The sequence below is a fragment of the Artibeus jamaicensis genome, unplaced genomic scaffold (assembly GCF_021234435.1).
Source record: "Artibeus jamaicensis isolate MK-2021 breed Jamaican fruit bat unplaced genomic scaffold, CSHL_Jam_final contig_384, whole genome shotgun sequence".
In the NCBI taxonomy this organism is placed as follows: domain Eukaryota; kingdom Metazoa; phylum Chordata; class Mammalia; order Chiroptera; family Phyllostomidae; genus Artibeus; species Artibeus jamaicensis.
In genome coordinates this window covers 14,625,672-14,642,121 of record NW_026521810.1, presented here as the reverse complement: position 1 = coordinate 14,642,121, position 16,450 = coordinate 14,625,672, and the positions used below count along the sequence as shown (strand labels likewise).

Genomic DNA, 16,450 nt, shown 5'->3' with positions numbered 1-16,450 from the left:
ACAGCTGCGGTTAGGAGCAGTGGACCACCCTGGGGCTGCAGAAGCACCTTGTTGCCTGGGTCCCCGCGTCCAGGGGTAATCACACTGCCGGCACCCCCTCTCCGGTGGGTTTAGGTGGGAGAACCAGCGGCCCACAAGTGAAACCCTCTAGGCCTTCTGAAGCCCCTTCGAACAGCAACTGCCCCCACCTAGCCCCTTTGCCCTTTCCCCAGCTAGAAGAAAGAGGTCCAGGAACCCCGTACCTGGCAGAAAAATATAACCTAGGGTCCCAAAGAAGGCACAGTTCCACCAGCCCTTTCTTCTCCACACCAGCCTTCACTTCCCTTACTACTGTGATGAGACCAGGCTTCCCCACTCAAATGTCCTCTCCGAACCAGCCCCAGTCACCACCTCAAGGCTCAGCAGTAAGGTTTAAGAAAGGCACTCTCATTCACAAAGGTTCCCTCTGCCTGACTGTCCCACCTCCACCCACAACCCCGCCTGGCTCCACCCGTCCCACAGGCCAGCAGATACCTGGTTCCTATCTCTGACATGGGAACAGAACTATGGAAATGTCTACCCCCAACAGCTAGAAACAAAGGAGTCCCACCACTGGGATCTCTGAATTAAGCATCGTGTCTGCCACTGCCTGAAATGTTCTCAAACTGGGATTTATCTGGGGCAGCATCCAGCTCCCCAACCAAGGAGGCAATTGGTCCTTCATCCAGGTGGAGGCTGGTGCCATTAGCCTGTTTTCAGGGCCGAGCTACCTAAGCACGAGAACTACTATACAGTGAGAAAAGGCAGGCTGGAAGGATAACATGGCTGCCTGGAGAGAAGACAGACCTGGGTAGGACCCCAGGACCTGTTAGAGGACAGTGTCAGGGATCAGAGATCCTGGGAGAGAGGGAGGCAGGAAGTACCAAAGGCAAAATCTGGCGGTCAGTCCGCCCAGCCCTACCCCGTTGCCCTGCACCGGGCAGTCTCAGCCTCACCCCACTCAGCTCACCCAGTCTGAGGGAGGAGACCTTTGCTGGTAGCTGATGCTGGCTGAGGCCCAGCTAAGTAAGGCAAAGAAACGAGAAGGCTGGTTCAGTAGAACATATACCTTGGAGCCAAGCACAACTGCCACCCACCCTCTCCCCAACTAGGAAATCCAGGGCCTCGCTTTTCTGCTGAACCCACCCTGCTGCCCACCCTCCAGCTCCTCAAAGAGTAGCCACTACCACCCCCCATTCAGGGGTGGGGGGCCCCTTCCACTGCTCTCTGGGCTGATCCTCTGTGCCTTTCCCATCTGGACCCCATCAAGCTGCTCCCGCCTCTCCACCTGCAGCCCCAGCCAGAGGCCTTTAGCTACACCCCTCTCTGACCCCCCTGGATTACTGTCCCCCTCCAGGCCAGCAGCCTCCTTCCCACAGCTCACTCCAGTAGCTTGTAGTTACACAATATCCTAAAGTCCATTTCAAAACAGTTACCTCTCACCTAACTTTCTTTGGCTGAGCCACTTTGTTCCTCACACGCTGACCTGCTCCCCTGCCCCTTTCAGTGAGGCTTTATCTCTGGAAGCCCCATGATTCTCAGACGAGAGGGGGCCAAGAGCATTCTCATCTCAGCTTTGCCACCTGCGGTTAGGTGGCCTTGAGAAGTTCTTTCCCCTGCAAGGCCTCAGTTTTCCCAGCTTTAAACATCAGGATGATGATGGTTCCTCGCCAGGTGACTATGAGGGTCAAACACAAGGGTCTACCCAGGGCCAGTCATTACGATGTCCACCTGCTCCCACTCCTCCGCAAAGCCAGACTCTTCTTTTTAGACATGACTTCTCAGAAGAGATGACTGCACTGAGGTTTATTTCTACCTGGCACCCAGATTTTGGGCCCAGCCTTCAAGGAACAGAAGCCAAAAGGGTATGCCTGCAGCTGCAGCTCCAATGAGGAGCTGGCCCTGAAAGAGGCAGAAAAATACACCTTGTTTCTCCAATAAGGCACACGACAATTATAGCAAGCCTTCTTCCTCCACAGCAGCCTTAGCTTCCCCTACTGATAATGTCAGACCAGTCTTTCCCACTCAAAATAAGTGAGGAATTAGGGAAGGAAGCAGAATTCATAGACCAACTTAGTGAAAACCCAAGAAATGTTCCTTTCGGACTCTGCCCACCACCATTAACCATTAGAGAGATGACCTAAGACCTAGGAAAACTGGAAATGGGCAACTCAGAATGGAAACTTAAGAGAGGGGAGGGAAGAGTGGTTGAGATTACGAGGAGAAGGGAGCAAATATGCCAAAAACGCAAAGATAAGTAAGGACCACAGGCTCTTTGGGGTTACGTGATACAAAGAAGTTGTTTCCCAACCCCGACACAGAGGCCTTCCTGGCAGCAAGTCAGAGACCAGTGTGTTCACCTTTTCTGCTGAAGGGCAGGTGGTCAAAGGGCAGCCACCACCCTGGGGAAAGCATCAGGCAGGCAACACTGGGAACCTGGGAGAGAGCCACACAGCCTAGTCTTACCTGGCAGGCAGTGGACGTTCTCTGGCAATAAGTACTTGTAGGTATTGAACAGTCCTGCATCAGAGATCACGATGGGGCAATAGATGTTCACCAGCTCTTGACCCTTCTTTACACTGACACCTGCAGGCACAAGAACTTGACTGAGGTTCTGTGCACTCCAGGAGAGAGAGGAAGGCTCATGTCCCGAACAGGTCTCTCCTAGACTATGCTTCATGTTCTCAGACCTGAGTGTCTAGCCCACCCAGGGCCAGATGGGCATGCCCCAGGCAAGACTGTGAAATGAGTAAAACATCCTCGAGCACTCTCAGCAGCCCCCATCAACTCTGTGCTCACCTTCCCTAGCTTTCTTCCCCACCCTGCGTGGGCTCTCTTTTCTTTAGCTAAACCCAACACCCTTCACACTGACTCCTTGTATCAGCCTTCCACGATGTAGGCCCTGCTGTGTGTCCACCTCACTTCTAGCCATGCACTAAACTAATAGGTACAACCTGCTGATAGTCAACATTTTTTACTTATAAAAACAGCAGTTTCTAATGATTCAACCTAATATTTTCAGATGCTTAAAATATTCAGCTCTTTCATACCTCTGTGCCTTCACACATTCTGTTCCCTTTGCCTGGAATAACCTCTCCCAACCTCTGGCTTGCTTCTTCTGACCTTTTATGACCTGGCTGGAGCACCTTTGCCTTCACTCTGAGGCCTTCCCTGTCCCCCCATCCTAGCACCTCTATTCACCTTCAGTTTTAGCACGTGCTTCTGTGCGGCACTTAAACTGTATCAGCGATCTCCCTATGAGATTGGAAACTTCTTGAGTTAGAGACTAGGACTTGTCTTTTTATTTTCATCTTTCATCACCTAGCGCATGAAAAACAAATAAATATATTCTTTTTTTTTAATTAAATTTATTTATTTTTTTGAATTGATTATGCTGTTACAGTTGTTCTATTCCCCCCTTCATTCCCCTCCACCCTGCCCCCCAACCCCACCATTACCCCCCTTTAGTTTATGTCCATGTGTCTCAAGTCCTTTAGGTTCTATATTTCCCAAACTATTCTCGCCCCCCCATCTATTTTCTATCTACTGTCTATGCTACCTGTTTTCTGTACCTTCTCCCCCCATCTCCTCCTCCCATTCCCCTGTTGCTAACCCTCCTTGAGATCTTCATTTCTATGTTTCCACTCCTGCTCTAGCTGTCCTTTTAGTTTGCTTTCGTTTTAGGTGTGGTTGTTAATAACTGTGAGTTTGTTGTCCTTTCACTGTTCATGTTTCTTTATCTTCTTTTTCTTAGATAAGTCCCTTTAACATTTCATATAATAAGGGCTTGGTGATGATGAACTCCTTGAATTTGGTCTTATCTGAGAAGCACCTTATCTGTCCTTCCGTTCTAAATGAAAGTTTTGCTGGGTAGAGCAATCTTGGTTGTAGGTCTTTAGATTTCATGACTTGGAATATTTCTTTCCAGCCCCTTCTTGCCTGTAAGGTCTCTTTTGAGAAATCTGCTGACAGCCTGATGGGAACTCCTTTGTAGGTGATTGTCCCCTTAGCTCTTGCTGCTTCCAGGATTCTTTCCTTCATTTTAATTTTGGCTAATGTAATTATAATATGCCTTGGTGTGTTTCTTCTTGAGTCCAACTTTTTTGGTACTCTCTGGGCTTCTTGGATTTCTTGAAGTCTATTTCCTTTGCCAGATTGGGGAAATTTTCTTTTATTATTTGTTCAAATAGTTTTTCCACTGGTGGTTGTGTCTTTCCCCCTTCTGGTACCCCTATAATTCGGATATTGGAGCGTTTAAAGATGTCCTGGAGGTTCCTAAGACTCTCCTCATTTCTTTGAATTCTTGCTCCTTGACTCTTTTCTGTTTGTCCATTATTTGCTTTCTTCTGGTCCACTGCATTGATTTGAGTCCCAGTTTCCTTTTCATCTCTATGGGATTCCTGTGGAATTCCATTCATTTCCCTTAATTTAGCCTCCATATGTTTCTCTAATTTGTGGCTGTAATCCACCAAATCTGTGAGGAAGGTGATGACCAGTGTTTTAAACTGTGCGTCTGAGAGTTTTGCTATTTCTTCGTCATTTAGATTTATCTCTGGGGCTTTGAGTTCTGCCTGCGACATTTTTGGTCTGTTCTGGCCCTTTAAGTGGGACAAGCGGCGCCTTGGAGTCCCAGGTCGCTGGGTTGTGACGCTATATGTGGGGGCGTGGTCAGAGCGGGAAATGGCGCGCCGCCGCTGCCGGGCCGGTCCAACTGCTCACTCCCTCACTCGCCCGCAACCAGGCAACCACAGTCAACTCGTTGCCACCGCCTCCCCACTGTGTCGCTCCCCCGGTGGGCTGCTCGGCGGCTCACCAGGTCCAATCCTGGGTTTGGAACCCGCGCGACTGGATTCGCGCGCCCGGATTCCGCGCCCGGTCCGACCGAGCCCTCCTTTGTAAGTCCTCACCCGACGCCGGTTTCGCCCCTTACCGGTCGGGCTGAAGAATTTGTTGTTAGCGGACTTCCGAAAAGTTCAGTTTTCCGTGTTCTGGTTGTGTTTTGTGATGCTAATATTTAGTTGTCCCTAAACTTGGTTGTGTGAGGAGGCAGGCACATCCAGCTAAACCTCCATCTTGGCGGAAGTCTCCCCAAATAAATATATTCTAAGCTGAATTTAATTGAACTGATAGATCCATCTTGCTCCATGGATCCCTTTGGCTGGAAGGAGAACTTGCTCGTAAGATAGAGAAAATCTCACACTGCTGACAGCCACCTCTTCTTACCACTGGCAAGGAAGACGTGGCTGTCTTCTCTCTCCTACTCTCTCCTACAAATGTGTTCTCAGAGATCGCTGACGGCCTTTCCTCCCTTGATTTTTTTGGTGCACCGGGCCACCCACTCACCACCTCCTCCTTAAAAAGTTCCTCTGCTGAATTCACCGTCACACCAGCCCTATTCTCTTCAGGACTCTCTCTGTCCCCTTCCCTGATGCTTCTTAAGCACCCACACGTCATGGATGGCCTGCTCCATTTCCCAGAGTCCTTCATAAAGTTCTCCCATAGTGGGATTTTGACCCTCTGTGCAGATACAGCGAAGACCTGAGCCAGCACAACAAGATTCTAGGCCCCACTCTGCCATTCACAGGTTGAGGGCAGGGCATTCTGCTGGCCTCCATACAGTCTAGGGAGTACCCAGGGTGTGTATTCGTTCCATTAATCATGCAACAAACATTTATTGAGCATGTCTATTATGTGCTAAAATCTATAGACAAAGACTAAAAAGACACAGCCCCTACACTCAATGAGATCACAGGTTACTGGATAACTATTCTTACCTACTGAATATATAATTAAGTACTGTTCTCTGAAAACCATGCAATCTTTTATCCTTCCTGTATCCTCTGTCCCTCCAAAGTAATTGCTTTCCTGGAGCCCTGCTCTAGGGCAGATTCCAGCCTTTAACCCCTGTGAGGAAGTCGGTTCTGCTACACCTCCTGCCCTCAGTGCTTCCTTTTCCCTGCAGCCCAGGTCTCTCCTACCCCAGCCCAGGGCCCAGGGAGCCCGATGCAGAACTCTCACCACAGGCTTTCCCAGTTGAGTCCAGCAACACACTCTGCACAGAGGCCCTCGTCAGGACAGCGCCACCGGCCTGCTGAATCACAGGGATGGTGTGAAAGGCAATTTCACTAGGACCCCCTCGAGGGTAAAAGGCCCCTTTAATGTAGTGGTCAACCAGCAGAGCATGCATGGAAAAGGTGGTGTGGCTGGGGGTCACGCCTAAGGAAGGAAAGAGGGGGTAAATGTGGGGAGCAGCACCACTCAGAAAGGGGTGTGATTCCTGTCAGAAAACACGCCCTGACTGGTATGGCTCAGTGGATTGAGTGCAGGCCTGTGAACCGGAGGGTCATCGGTTCGGTTCCTGGTCGGGGCTTGTGCCTGGTTTGTAGGCATGTCCCCAGTGGGGGGCACAAAAGAGGTGGCCACACACTGGGGTTTCTCTTCCTCTCTTTCTCCCTCCCTTCCTCTTTCTCTAAAGGTGAATAAATAAAATCTTAAAGAAAAAAGAAAACACACAGCCTGAGTCCCAGTTTTCAAATGATCCCCATGGATCAGGGCAGCCAGAGGAATGGTTTCCATGCAGATATGGGGTACCTTATAGATCTTGGGGCCAGTGAGACTCTCCTCCCTGCAAACTGCCATGTGGCCGAGACCAAGAAGGCCAGTGCTGGTTGAAAAGGAAAATCACCCAGTGTGTAGTGGATGCAGGAATTTTTACCAGGGAGTGCAGCAGGTAGGGGGGCAGACTCCTCACCCATGGGGTTTAAACCACATTTCAGTTAGCCATGCACGTTCAGGATGCAAGACTAAGAGGCGGGAGGGCACACCTCCTCCTCCAGGAGCTGCCCAAGGCCCAATACCAGCACCTACCATACGTGGGGAAGATGTAGCTGAGCACTGCCTGGAGCTCCTGAGAGGCGGGCAGCTGCCGCAGGACCTCAGCCAGGCTCTGGGTGGACGTGCGAAGGAATGGAGAGAAACGAGTGAGCAGCCCACACTTGCTGAGGAACTGAGCCACGGGCAATGGGAGGATCTTCATCAAGACAACATGAATGGCTCCTCTGGCTACCAGCTGAGGAAGAAAATGAGGAGGGAAGCACAGGTCTCATTTCTAGAACTGCTGGGACAGAACCACCATTCCAATCACCTGCACCAGCAAAGGGCCCGGCAACACTCCCTGCTGCTGAACTTGGGCTTAATTTGGATTTTTAAGAATGTACTCTCTGAATTCTTCTCATTCTACACTTGGATGAGCCTTTTGCTTTTCAGTTTTCTGCCCAAACTCCATATGAACAATACCAATCTGGTCTTGGATGAAGTGAAAAAGGGTAATAATCGAATCATACAAAAGCCCTCCTGGGCAGGAAAGAGAGCGTGGCACTCTGCAGAGGCCGGAGTAAAGCGGCAGCTGCCAAGCCCAGGCTCCAGGGGTGCAGAGGCTGGCTCAGGTGGGGACTGAGTGCAGGACAGGCAGGACTGTTCCTCCCCCCTGCCTCCCTGACCAGTCACCCCACTAATGAAGAAGGTCAGCTTTGTCAGGAATAAACAAGGGGATCCTGCGCATGTCCATGTTACCTTAACCAGCTTTATATACTTGTCAATGGCAGCTTCTTCCTGGGGAAACTTCTCCTTGAGACCCTGAATGTAGGCTTTCTCCCCACTGTACATGGGGAACTCCTTTCGGCCACTGGGCCCTTCTAGTACCATGATGTCAAAGGGAGAGGACAAGGCAGCCCAGTCCAGCTGCCCCTCAGTGATCTGGTCCAAGGTAAAACGGCCAAAGCTGCCTTCCTCCATCCTCCCAATGTAATGGATTCCTGGGAGGAGACAGACAAACAAGGTATCTTAGGATGAGGGGACTGAGCCCTGCAAAGGTGGACAGAGAAGCAGGGTGAGAGAGGCAGTGGTGCCTGGCTAAATCCACGCCCAGGGGAGGCCGTTCACCCTTGCAGTGGGGAGGAGTTAGAGCATAAACCACTGGTTCCCTGTCCATTTCGGCTCCCAGTGGGCATGGCTCCCAGACAAGGAGAGAGGTGCCCAGAGAGAAAACAGGGCCTCCACAATAACAGAAATGCCCTGCATCATCCCACAACGGCTGCTCCCAGCCTCCTAAGGATAGAGCTATGCTCCCAACCCTTTTCCACACAAACCTTACCTGTGTCGAATTCAAGGCCATTCTTTCCAAAGGTGTGACAACAGCCTCCTGCCTTGGTATGTTGTTCCAGAACCAGAACTCGCTTGCCAGCTTTGGCCAGAATTGCAGCTGCAGCCAGGCCCCCAAAGCCACTGCCAATGACCACCACATCCAGCTTCTCCGGCACTCGGCTGACTGAGAAAGCTGCAGCAGAGGGAACAGATGGAGGGCGGGCTTCTCAGGCAAGGGCAGGCAAAGAGCAAAGATATGGAAACTAAAGAAGACTTCTCTAGCTTGTACAATGCTAAAAGAGTCTACAGCAGTTCAGCACAGAGCTCCTTATGAAAACATCACAACCGCTTTAACTGGGAAATGCTCGGGACCAGCCAAGCAGACTAAACAAAGTGATTTGGTTTGATCTGAACTGATTTACCAAAGTTGCTATGTATGTGGGGACTTTTCCTACTTTTAAAGACAGCAGGAATCAGTAAACTATTATAGGAACAAAAACAGAAAGCAGACAGCAATACAGGCTGAGAACCCTAAGTGCCAACAAAAAGAACGAGGGAAGGAAGAAAACAAGGACTTGGGGGACAGGAACAATGTGTTGCGGAGCAAGCTGCTGGCTCATAGAACTGTCCATTCACAATACGGTTATCTTTCAAAAATGCAGCGTTCGAAAGCACCAGTGGGGCAGCCTGGTCATATGATGATGGTCCTTTAAGATCCAGATGCAAGGTGCCTCGTTAGCACAGTAGGTAGCACGTCAGTCTCATAAGATCCAGATGCATAGCCCTGGCTGGTGTAGCTCAGTGGATTGAGCATGGGCCTGTGAACCAGACAATCTCGGTTCGATTTCCAGTCAGGGCACATACCAGGGTTGCAGGCTGGTTCCCTGCAGGCCAGTTCCCAGCAGGGGACGCATGAAAGGCAACATACATTGATGTTTCTCTCCCTCTCTCCTTCCCTTCCCCTCTAAAGATAAATAAATAAAATCTAAAAAAAAAAAAAGTAAAAAAAAAAGATCCAGATGCAGAGGCGTGGGCAGGACAGAGCTGCCTGGAGGCTGCTACTCTGAGAAATCACGGCACCACTCCCTGGCACTGGGGAAGTCTGGAGGCAGGGCTGAGGGGGCAGCACCTGAACAAAACACCCTGGGCGGCAGAGGTGCCATATGGGTACTTCCAACACCAGCTCTGTTCTTTAAAGATCACTTTCCAAGAATGAGACTTGGAAGTTTTCAAGCTGCAAGAGAATGTGGTAAACTTTTAACTTTTCAGATGTTTTTTAGAAAGATCTATAGTTAGAAATATATTTCATTTCAAAACCCAAAGCATATGGAAGCATAGAATATATATACCTGAAACAAAAGGTTCATAATACAATACTTAGCAGAACTATATGTGGTGCACTCTGATATTTTCTATTTCACTGCATTTGAAAATGCTAGTTGCAACCCACTAACTTGATTTCAAGTCCCATTAATAGATCACAATTTGGTCTGAAAGAGTTAAACTAGTCATTTCATTTTCAGACCAGCCTGGGTAAGTAGAATGACTTGTTACTGGTGATGCAGTAAATTAGTGATAGAGTCCAAGCTGAAACTCTGACCTCAGAAGTTCAGACTAATAGTCCTTCCACTGAGAACAGTGTTGTCTCCAACTGTGAGGCAAAATGTGTCACACAAAATCCTAAAATTGGCAAGTGAGAGGGACCTTCGAGATCAAACAGGGGATCTAATTAAAAGAAACAAAACAAAACACCAGAACTCTTTCTTTCAACCTTAGGAGGAACCCCAAAATATGTTTTAAGGGACTTCCAGCCAAGATAGAGGTGTAGGTGGAAACACTATGCCTCCTCGCACAACCAAGTTTAAAGACAACAAAGTTTTATTAACAAAAACACAGCCAAAACACAGAAAATTGAACTGTATGGAAGTCCGACAACAACGAACCATTCATCCAGACCGGTAAGAGGGGCTCAGTCAGCGGTGGAGCAGGTCGGACAGGGAAAATTGGCCTGACAGACCCAGGAGCGCAGGCGGCAGTTGGCAGATCCCAGGTGTGGGGTAGCAACGGGCAGATCCAGTGAGAGCCAAAGGCGGCTGGCTGACCGTGGTCACACATTCACGCGCAGATAAACCAAGTGAAGGAGCGAGCAGTGAGATAGATCTCGCAGGCCAGGGCCCCAGTGACAGAAATTTAAGCCAAAAAGCACCAATTGGAAAAACTTTCAGGGTTGAGGTGCCAGGAGAAGCTCCCAGGCTTACAGAGAGTTTGTTGGAGAGACCCACAGAGTCCTGGAGGGTGCACAGGCCCACACACCCCGGATCCAGCACCAGGGGGGCCAGGTTTGCTTGTGGGAAGCAGCAGAGGGGACCGAAATCCAAGAGTAAAACAAACTGCCATTGCCCCTCTCTGACCCCGCCCCCACATACAGCGTCACAACCCAGTGACCTGAATTGACCTGCCCTGGTGAACACCCTAAGGCCTCACCCCTCATACATAATAGGCACGAACAGACCAAAACATTATGGCTCAAGCAGAAGAACAGCTCAAAGCCCCAGAGCCAATAATTCTAAGCGACCAACAAATAGCCAGCCTGTCAGATGCACAGTTCAAAACACTGGTGATCAGGATGCTCATAGAACTGGTTGATTTTGGTCACAAATTAGAGGAACAAAGGAAGGCTAAACTAATTGAAATGAAGGGAAATGCACAGTAAACCAATCGTGATGGAAAGGAAACTGGGACTCAAATCAAGGGAGTGGACCAGAAGAAAGAAAAAAAGGACCAAACAGAAAAATATGAAGAAACAAGAATAAAAAAAAATGAGGAGAGGCTTAGGAACCTCCAGGACATCTTTAAATGTTCCAAAACCAGAATCATAGGGGTACCAGAGGGGGAAGAGGAACAGCCACCAGTGGAAAACTTATTTGAACAAATAATAAAGAAGAACTTCCCCAATCTGGCAAAGGAAATAGACTTCCAGGAAATCCAGGAAGCTCAGAGTCCCAAAGAAGGTGGACCCAAGAAGGAACACACCAAGGCACATCATCATTACATTAGCCAAGATTAAAATGAAGGAGAGAATCCTAGAAGCAGCAAGAGCTAAGGGGACAGTCACCTACAAAGGAGTCCCCATCAGACTGTCAGCAGATTTCTCAAAAGACACCTTACAGGCAAGAAGGGGCTGGAAAGAAGTATTCCAAGTCATGAAATCCAAAGACCTACATCCAAGATTGCTCTATCCAGCAAAGCTTTCATTTAGAATGGAAGGGCAGATAAAGTGCTTCTCAGATAAGGTCAAGTTCAAGGAGTTCATCATCACCAAGCCCTTATTATATGAAATGTTAAAGGGACTTATCTAAGAAAAAGAAGATAAAAAAGATGAACAGTGAAAGGACAGCAAACTCACAGTTATTAACAACCACACCTAAAACAAAAGCAATCTAAGAGGACAGCTAGATCAGGAGCAGAACCATAGAAATGAAGATCACATGGAGGGTTAGCAACAGGGGAGTGGGAGGAGGAGAAGGGGGGAGACGGTACAGAAAATAAGTAGCATAGACGGTAGGTAGAAAATAGGGGGCAGAGCAAGAATAGTATGAGAAATATAGAAGTTCTCTTCTAAAGAACTTGTGACACATGAACATGAACTAAAGGGGGGAGTAATGGGGGAGGGGGTGTGCAGGGTGGAGGGGAATGAAGGGGGAGAAATAGGACAACTGTAATGACATAATCAATAAAATATATTTTAAAAATATATGTTTTAAGGTTGACAGCAAAGGTGCTCTGATGGGAGAGTGGTTTCTGAGCCCGAGGCTCCCTCTCCGGCCTCTCCCAAAGTTCCAAAACCAGGGTTCAACTGTATGAGCTGGGTCCAGGCATAATCAGTTGAATCACTTGGTGGGCAAAATGAAATTTCCTATACAGGCTGAAAGAGATTTCTCTGTAGCTCCCCGACGCCCCTGGCTGCATGTGGAAAGGTTAATGAAAGAGTTAAGGTCCTAGAGCTAAGTGAGGGAAAGGTTTCTTCTTGTCTATTACTTCTTGTTACCAAAATCAAGGGGTTCACCGCTTGGGGTGCTCTATTCAAGAATGAAACATGGTGCCCTGCTGGTGTGGCTCCATGCACCAGCATGGTGCATTGAGTGGATTGAGCTGCAGCCTGCAAAACAAAAAGTCCCTGGTTTGATTCACAGGCACTGGTCAGGGCATGTGTCGGGTTACAGGCCAGGTTCCCAGTAAGGGGCGTGCAAGAGGCAACCACACATTGATGTTTTTCTCCTCTTTCTCCCTCCCTCCCTTCCCCTTTCTCTAAAAATAAACAAATAAAAATCTTTTGGGGGAAAAAAAAGAATGAGGCATGGTTGTCACAAGGTAGTTTTAAGGAGACATACCTTGTGACAACCACATCTCATTCCTGAACAGAGCACCCCAAGTGGCAAACTCCTTGTTCAGTAACCAATTTGGCAATTCCAGGTGAAACCCTCCTAAAAGGACTCCCTGTGCAGCAGCCAGCAGCAGCAATTTGTCCTGGGCTTACTCGCCTGCGTCTCCACTGGACAGAGGATCTGTTCTGCAGGAGACTCCCAGGACTGCTGCCTGGCCTGCCTCCACAGTGAAGAGGAGTGGCACCTGACCCTGTTTCCTTGAGTACTTCAAAACGGAGGCGGGTAGGTCAGTCCCCGTGGTCACTTTCATCAGTGTTTCTATACCCGTTTTGGGAATAGGGTTATTTGAAAGGTAGTTTCAGTTCTGGTGTGCACTTGGTTTCTGATAGGTCGGGCAGGAACTGTCTCTAGAAGGCAGCATTCTGGGCTCAACCTCCATCTAACACTTGGGGGCTGAGGAGTGCCTGCCAGGTGATGTTAGACATCCTTGGATAATGATCTCCGGTCTGGTTGTCTGGTATTCTTTGTGCCTTTGCCTCCTAGGGTTTCAACATTTACGAACCACATGTGCTCTTCCTCTGCAACCCCAACCCTGCTTCCTTTCATCCAGGGGGTGCACTTTCTGAAGCACCTGCAGCTAGGGTGGTGCTCATGACGGGAAATGGGAATAGCACCCCAGTTTCCTGAATAGCAAACTGTTCCCGTCAGACAGGCCACACTGCCTTCACGGAGGAGGCTCGCGGTGCCCAGTGGAGCTGATCCGGGACAAGTGAGACTGAGCAGCAAGGGTTTGGCTGTGGGACTCCACTAGGCTACGGCTAACGGTGCAAAGACATATGCTTGGGGTCACATGGAAAGAATTGCTGGTTTTATCTATGAGCTGTCTGAATAAGACTCCCATTGCTGTTCTTCCTCTGAGGATGAGGAAAAAAAATCACATGCCACATCTCTTCAAAGAGTCTCATTGCTACAAAGAGATGTTCTATAAGCAGGTGTCATTTCAGAAATTTTACCAAAGGTGCAGTAACACAGGCCAAGTACCTTATGAGTACTGAAAAACTACGTTTTTTAAAATGTTATTTGAGTCAGCTTCACTGGACTTGCAAAATGAAGCAGAGGTGGGCTTCCTAGCCACAAGGAAATGACACAGGGAATTGAACTGCTTTTTTAGTAAGATTTAAATTTTTTTTCTTTTATTGATTCTAGAGAGAGGGAAAGGGAGGGAGAAAGACAGGGAGAGAAACATCAACAGGTTTCGTCTTGTATGTGTCCTGACTGGGGACTGAACCTGCAACCTAGGCGTATGCCCCAAAAGGGAATCAAACCTGTGACCTTTCAGTTTGCAGGTTGGCACCCAACCAAGCCACACCAGGCAGGGCATTTTTTTAATTTAAAGACTTTATTTATTCATTTTTAGACAGAAGGGAAGAGAAGAAGAGAGGGAGAGAAACATCAAGTGTGGTTGCCCCTCATGTGCTCCCTACTGGGGACCTGGCCGGCAACCCAAGCATGTGCCCTGACCAGGAGTCCAACTGGCAATCCCTTGGCTCACAGGCCTGCACTCAATCCACTGAGCCACGCCAGCCAGGGCCATTTTTTTTTAGTAACATTTTACAGTGGTCTTGAAAAGCAATCTACTAGTTCCCTGTCCATTCATCTGCAAGGATGAGATCACTGACTCTGGGCAGGTGCATTCATGCATTCCCTCCTGTCAGAGCCCAGTCAAGTAGACTCTCGAGACCTCAGCTTCTTTTCTGAGCAACAGCCTTTTAGCTCCCCCTTCTTCCTCCAAAGCTGTGGGGTGGCTGGGGATAAGGCAGGTGGAGGTGAGAGAGAGCTCCCTCTCTGCATTCACAACACTACGTGCTTCTAAGCTGTGTCTCCTCCTTGGGGAGTGGCCCCACTCAGCCAGGGCACAGGCCCCTACAGCTTTTGGAGTCTGCTGACTGGCAGCGGGATGGGCTGACCTGGATACCTGCCCTGCTGTGAAAGCAGCAGGTGGAGCAACCCAGTGTTTTGTCACAGCCAGATGCAGTTATGGGTGTTTAGGAACAGAACTCTGCACTGCTCAGGTGTGCGCTGGAAGGGAGACAGGTGCAGGGAGGCCACACCACCCAGAACCTCTTTTAGCAGAGTGGGTCTGAATTGCAGCATGTGAACCAAACCATTAAACAAGGCGTACTGGGCCTGTCCTCTGCCTTTCACAATTCAACATGCCTGGGACATGGGGGATAAGCCTGCAGAGGCCTTTTCAGCCCATGTTCTCTAGAAGTTCCGAAGCTGGAGGGCTGAGAGGAACTGGGACCTGTAACTGTAGTAGCAGGTGAGTCTGCCAGTGTGAGTCTCTACAACCAAGAGAAGAAGCGAGGTAGGGCTTTGGATAGGAGTCCCCTGTGTCCTTCACTTGTTGAAAGCAAATAAAACTACTTTTGACACAACCAGGTCTCATTCTTGAATAGCAGCGAACCCCTTGAGCTGGGTAATAGCCACTGTCACATTAAATAACAGGGCCTGGGCCTTCTTGCATCTCAGCTACCAACATGCCATCCAGACTGAGGAAGACCCAGAAACTTCAGGGTCACATGAGCAGCCATGACTACTGGCATCTGCCGCACTGGCAAGTACAGAAAGCACCTGGGAGGCCCAGGTAATGCTGGTGGCTTGCATCATCACAAGATCAACTTTGACAGATATCATCCAGGTCACTTCCGGAAAGTTAGTATGAGGCATGACCACTTAAAGAGGAACCAGAGCTCCTGCCCCACTGTCAAGCTTGATAGACTGTGGACCTTGGTCAGTGAGCAGACTCGCCTCAACTCTGCCATAAATAAGCCTGGAGCCGCTCCCATCATTGATGTGGTACAATCGGGCCACTACAGAGCTCTGGGGAGGGAAAGCTCCCAAAGTAGCCTGTCATGGTGACAGGCAAATTCTTCAGCATAAGAGCTGAAGATAAGATTAAGAGGACTTATAGGGCCTGTGTGCTAGTAGCCTGAAGCCATGCAGAGGCGGGTTCATTAAAGTCTCACAAATGGCACTGGTTCATTAAAGTCTCACAAATGGCACTAGCTGATGTGGCTCAATAGGCTGAGCGGTGGCCTGAGATTCGGTTCTCAGCTTTGATTCCCTGTCAGGGAGAATGCCTGGGTTGTGAGACAGATCCCCAGTTGGGGGCGCACGAGAAGCAAAAACAAATTAATATTTCTCTCCCTCCCTTTCTCCCCTCTCTTCTACCCTCCCTGTCTAAAAATAAATAAATAAAATCCTAAAAATAAAGAAAGTCTAAAAAAATTCTCACAAATGGAAAATAAATAAACAAATGACAAGGTCTGGGCTTGACTTTGCTTGGCTTTGCCAAGACCCTGGCAAACAGAGGACAGTGCCCATGCCCATGGGTCCACACTTCTGCAGCCTGTCCAAGCAAAGGCGGAACTGAATCGGGGCGTCTCCGCGTGCCTCAAGCCCTCCCAGCACTTTACATTCTGAGAAACTGAGGCCCGGACCCGGCGGCCGCTCGCCCTGCCAGAAGGAAACCGCAAAGCAGCGGAGCTTCAGAACCCGAGGTTTCTTTCGCCGACCTTGTTTAAGGACCTTCGTCCGGGACTCCTTGTCGGTCACCAGGGGCGCGGGTGGTCGTTTGACATCCTCCGAGAAAGGATTCGGGGAGCTGCTCGAAAACAGCCCCAGGTAAACTTTGCGGAGGACGGCCAGCAGCAGCACGGCCAGGAGCACCAGTATAAGCCACATGGCGCCTGTCCGAGTGCTGGGATCAGGCTGATGGCGCCCAGCTTTGTGGCGGTGGTTCCACCCTATTAGTTAGTCCCGCCCTGCAGGGAGGCAGGGCAGCTTTGCCCACTGTGCAATCCAGGAATTTTTGGCCTGCTGTCCGGACTAAAGAGCGGATT

General features: G+C 49.3%; 1 protein-coding gene and 1 pseudogene across 2 annotated transcripts in view; one reads left to right on the top strand and one right to left on the bottom strand.

The window, feature by feature from the left end:
• Positions 1-16,450, bottom strand: part of RETSAT (retinol saturase) — a 20,062-nt gene extending 3,612 nt beyond the window's left edge. The window contains exons 1-6 of one of the 2 annotated variants that reach the window (XM_037159691.2): positions 16,124-16,450; positions 8,171-8,353; positions 7,591-7,832; positions 6,886-7,087; positions 6,037-6,234; positions 2,485-2,604 (exon numbers count right to left, since the gene is read on the bottom strand). In XM_037159691.2, the coding sequence (XP_037015586.2) occupies positions 2,485-2,604; positions 6,037-6,234; positions 6,886-7,087; positions 7,591-7,832; positions 8,171-8,353; positions 16,124-16,292 (1,114 nt within the window). In that variant the 5' untranslated portion in view covers positions 16,293-16,450. The remainder of the gene's footprint in view (positions 1-2,484; positions 2,605-6,036; positions 6,235-6,885; positions 7,088-7,590; positions 7,833-8,170; positions 8,354-16,123) is intronic. The other variant, XM_037159689.2, reaches the window with a different exon arrangement.
• On the top strand, positions 15,086-15,564 carry LOC119059856 (60S ribosomal protein L27a-like; annotated as a pseudogene).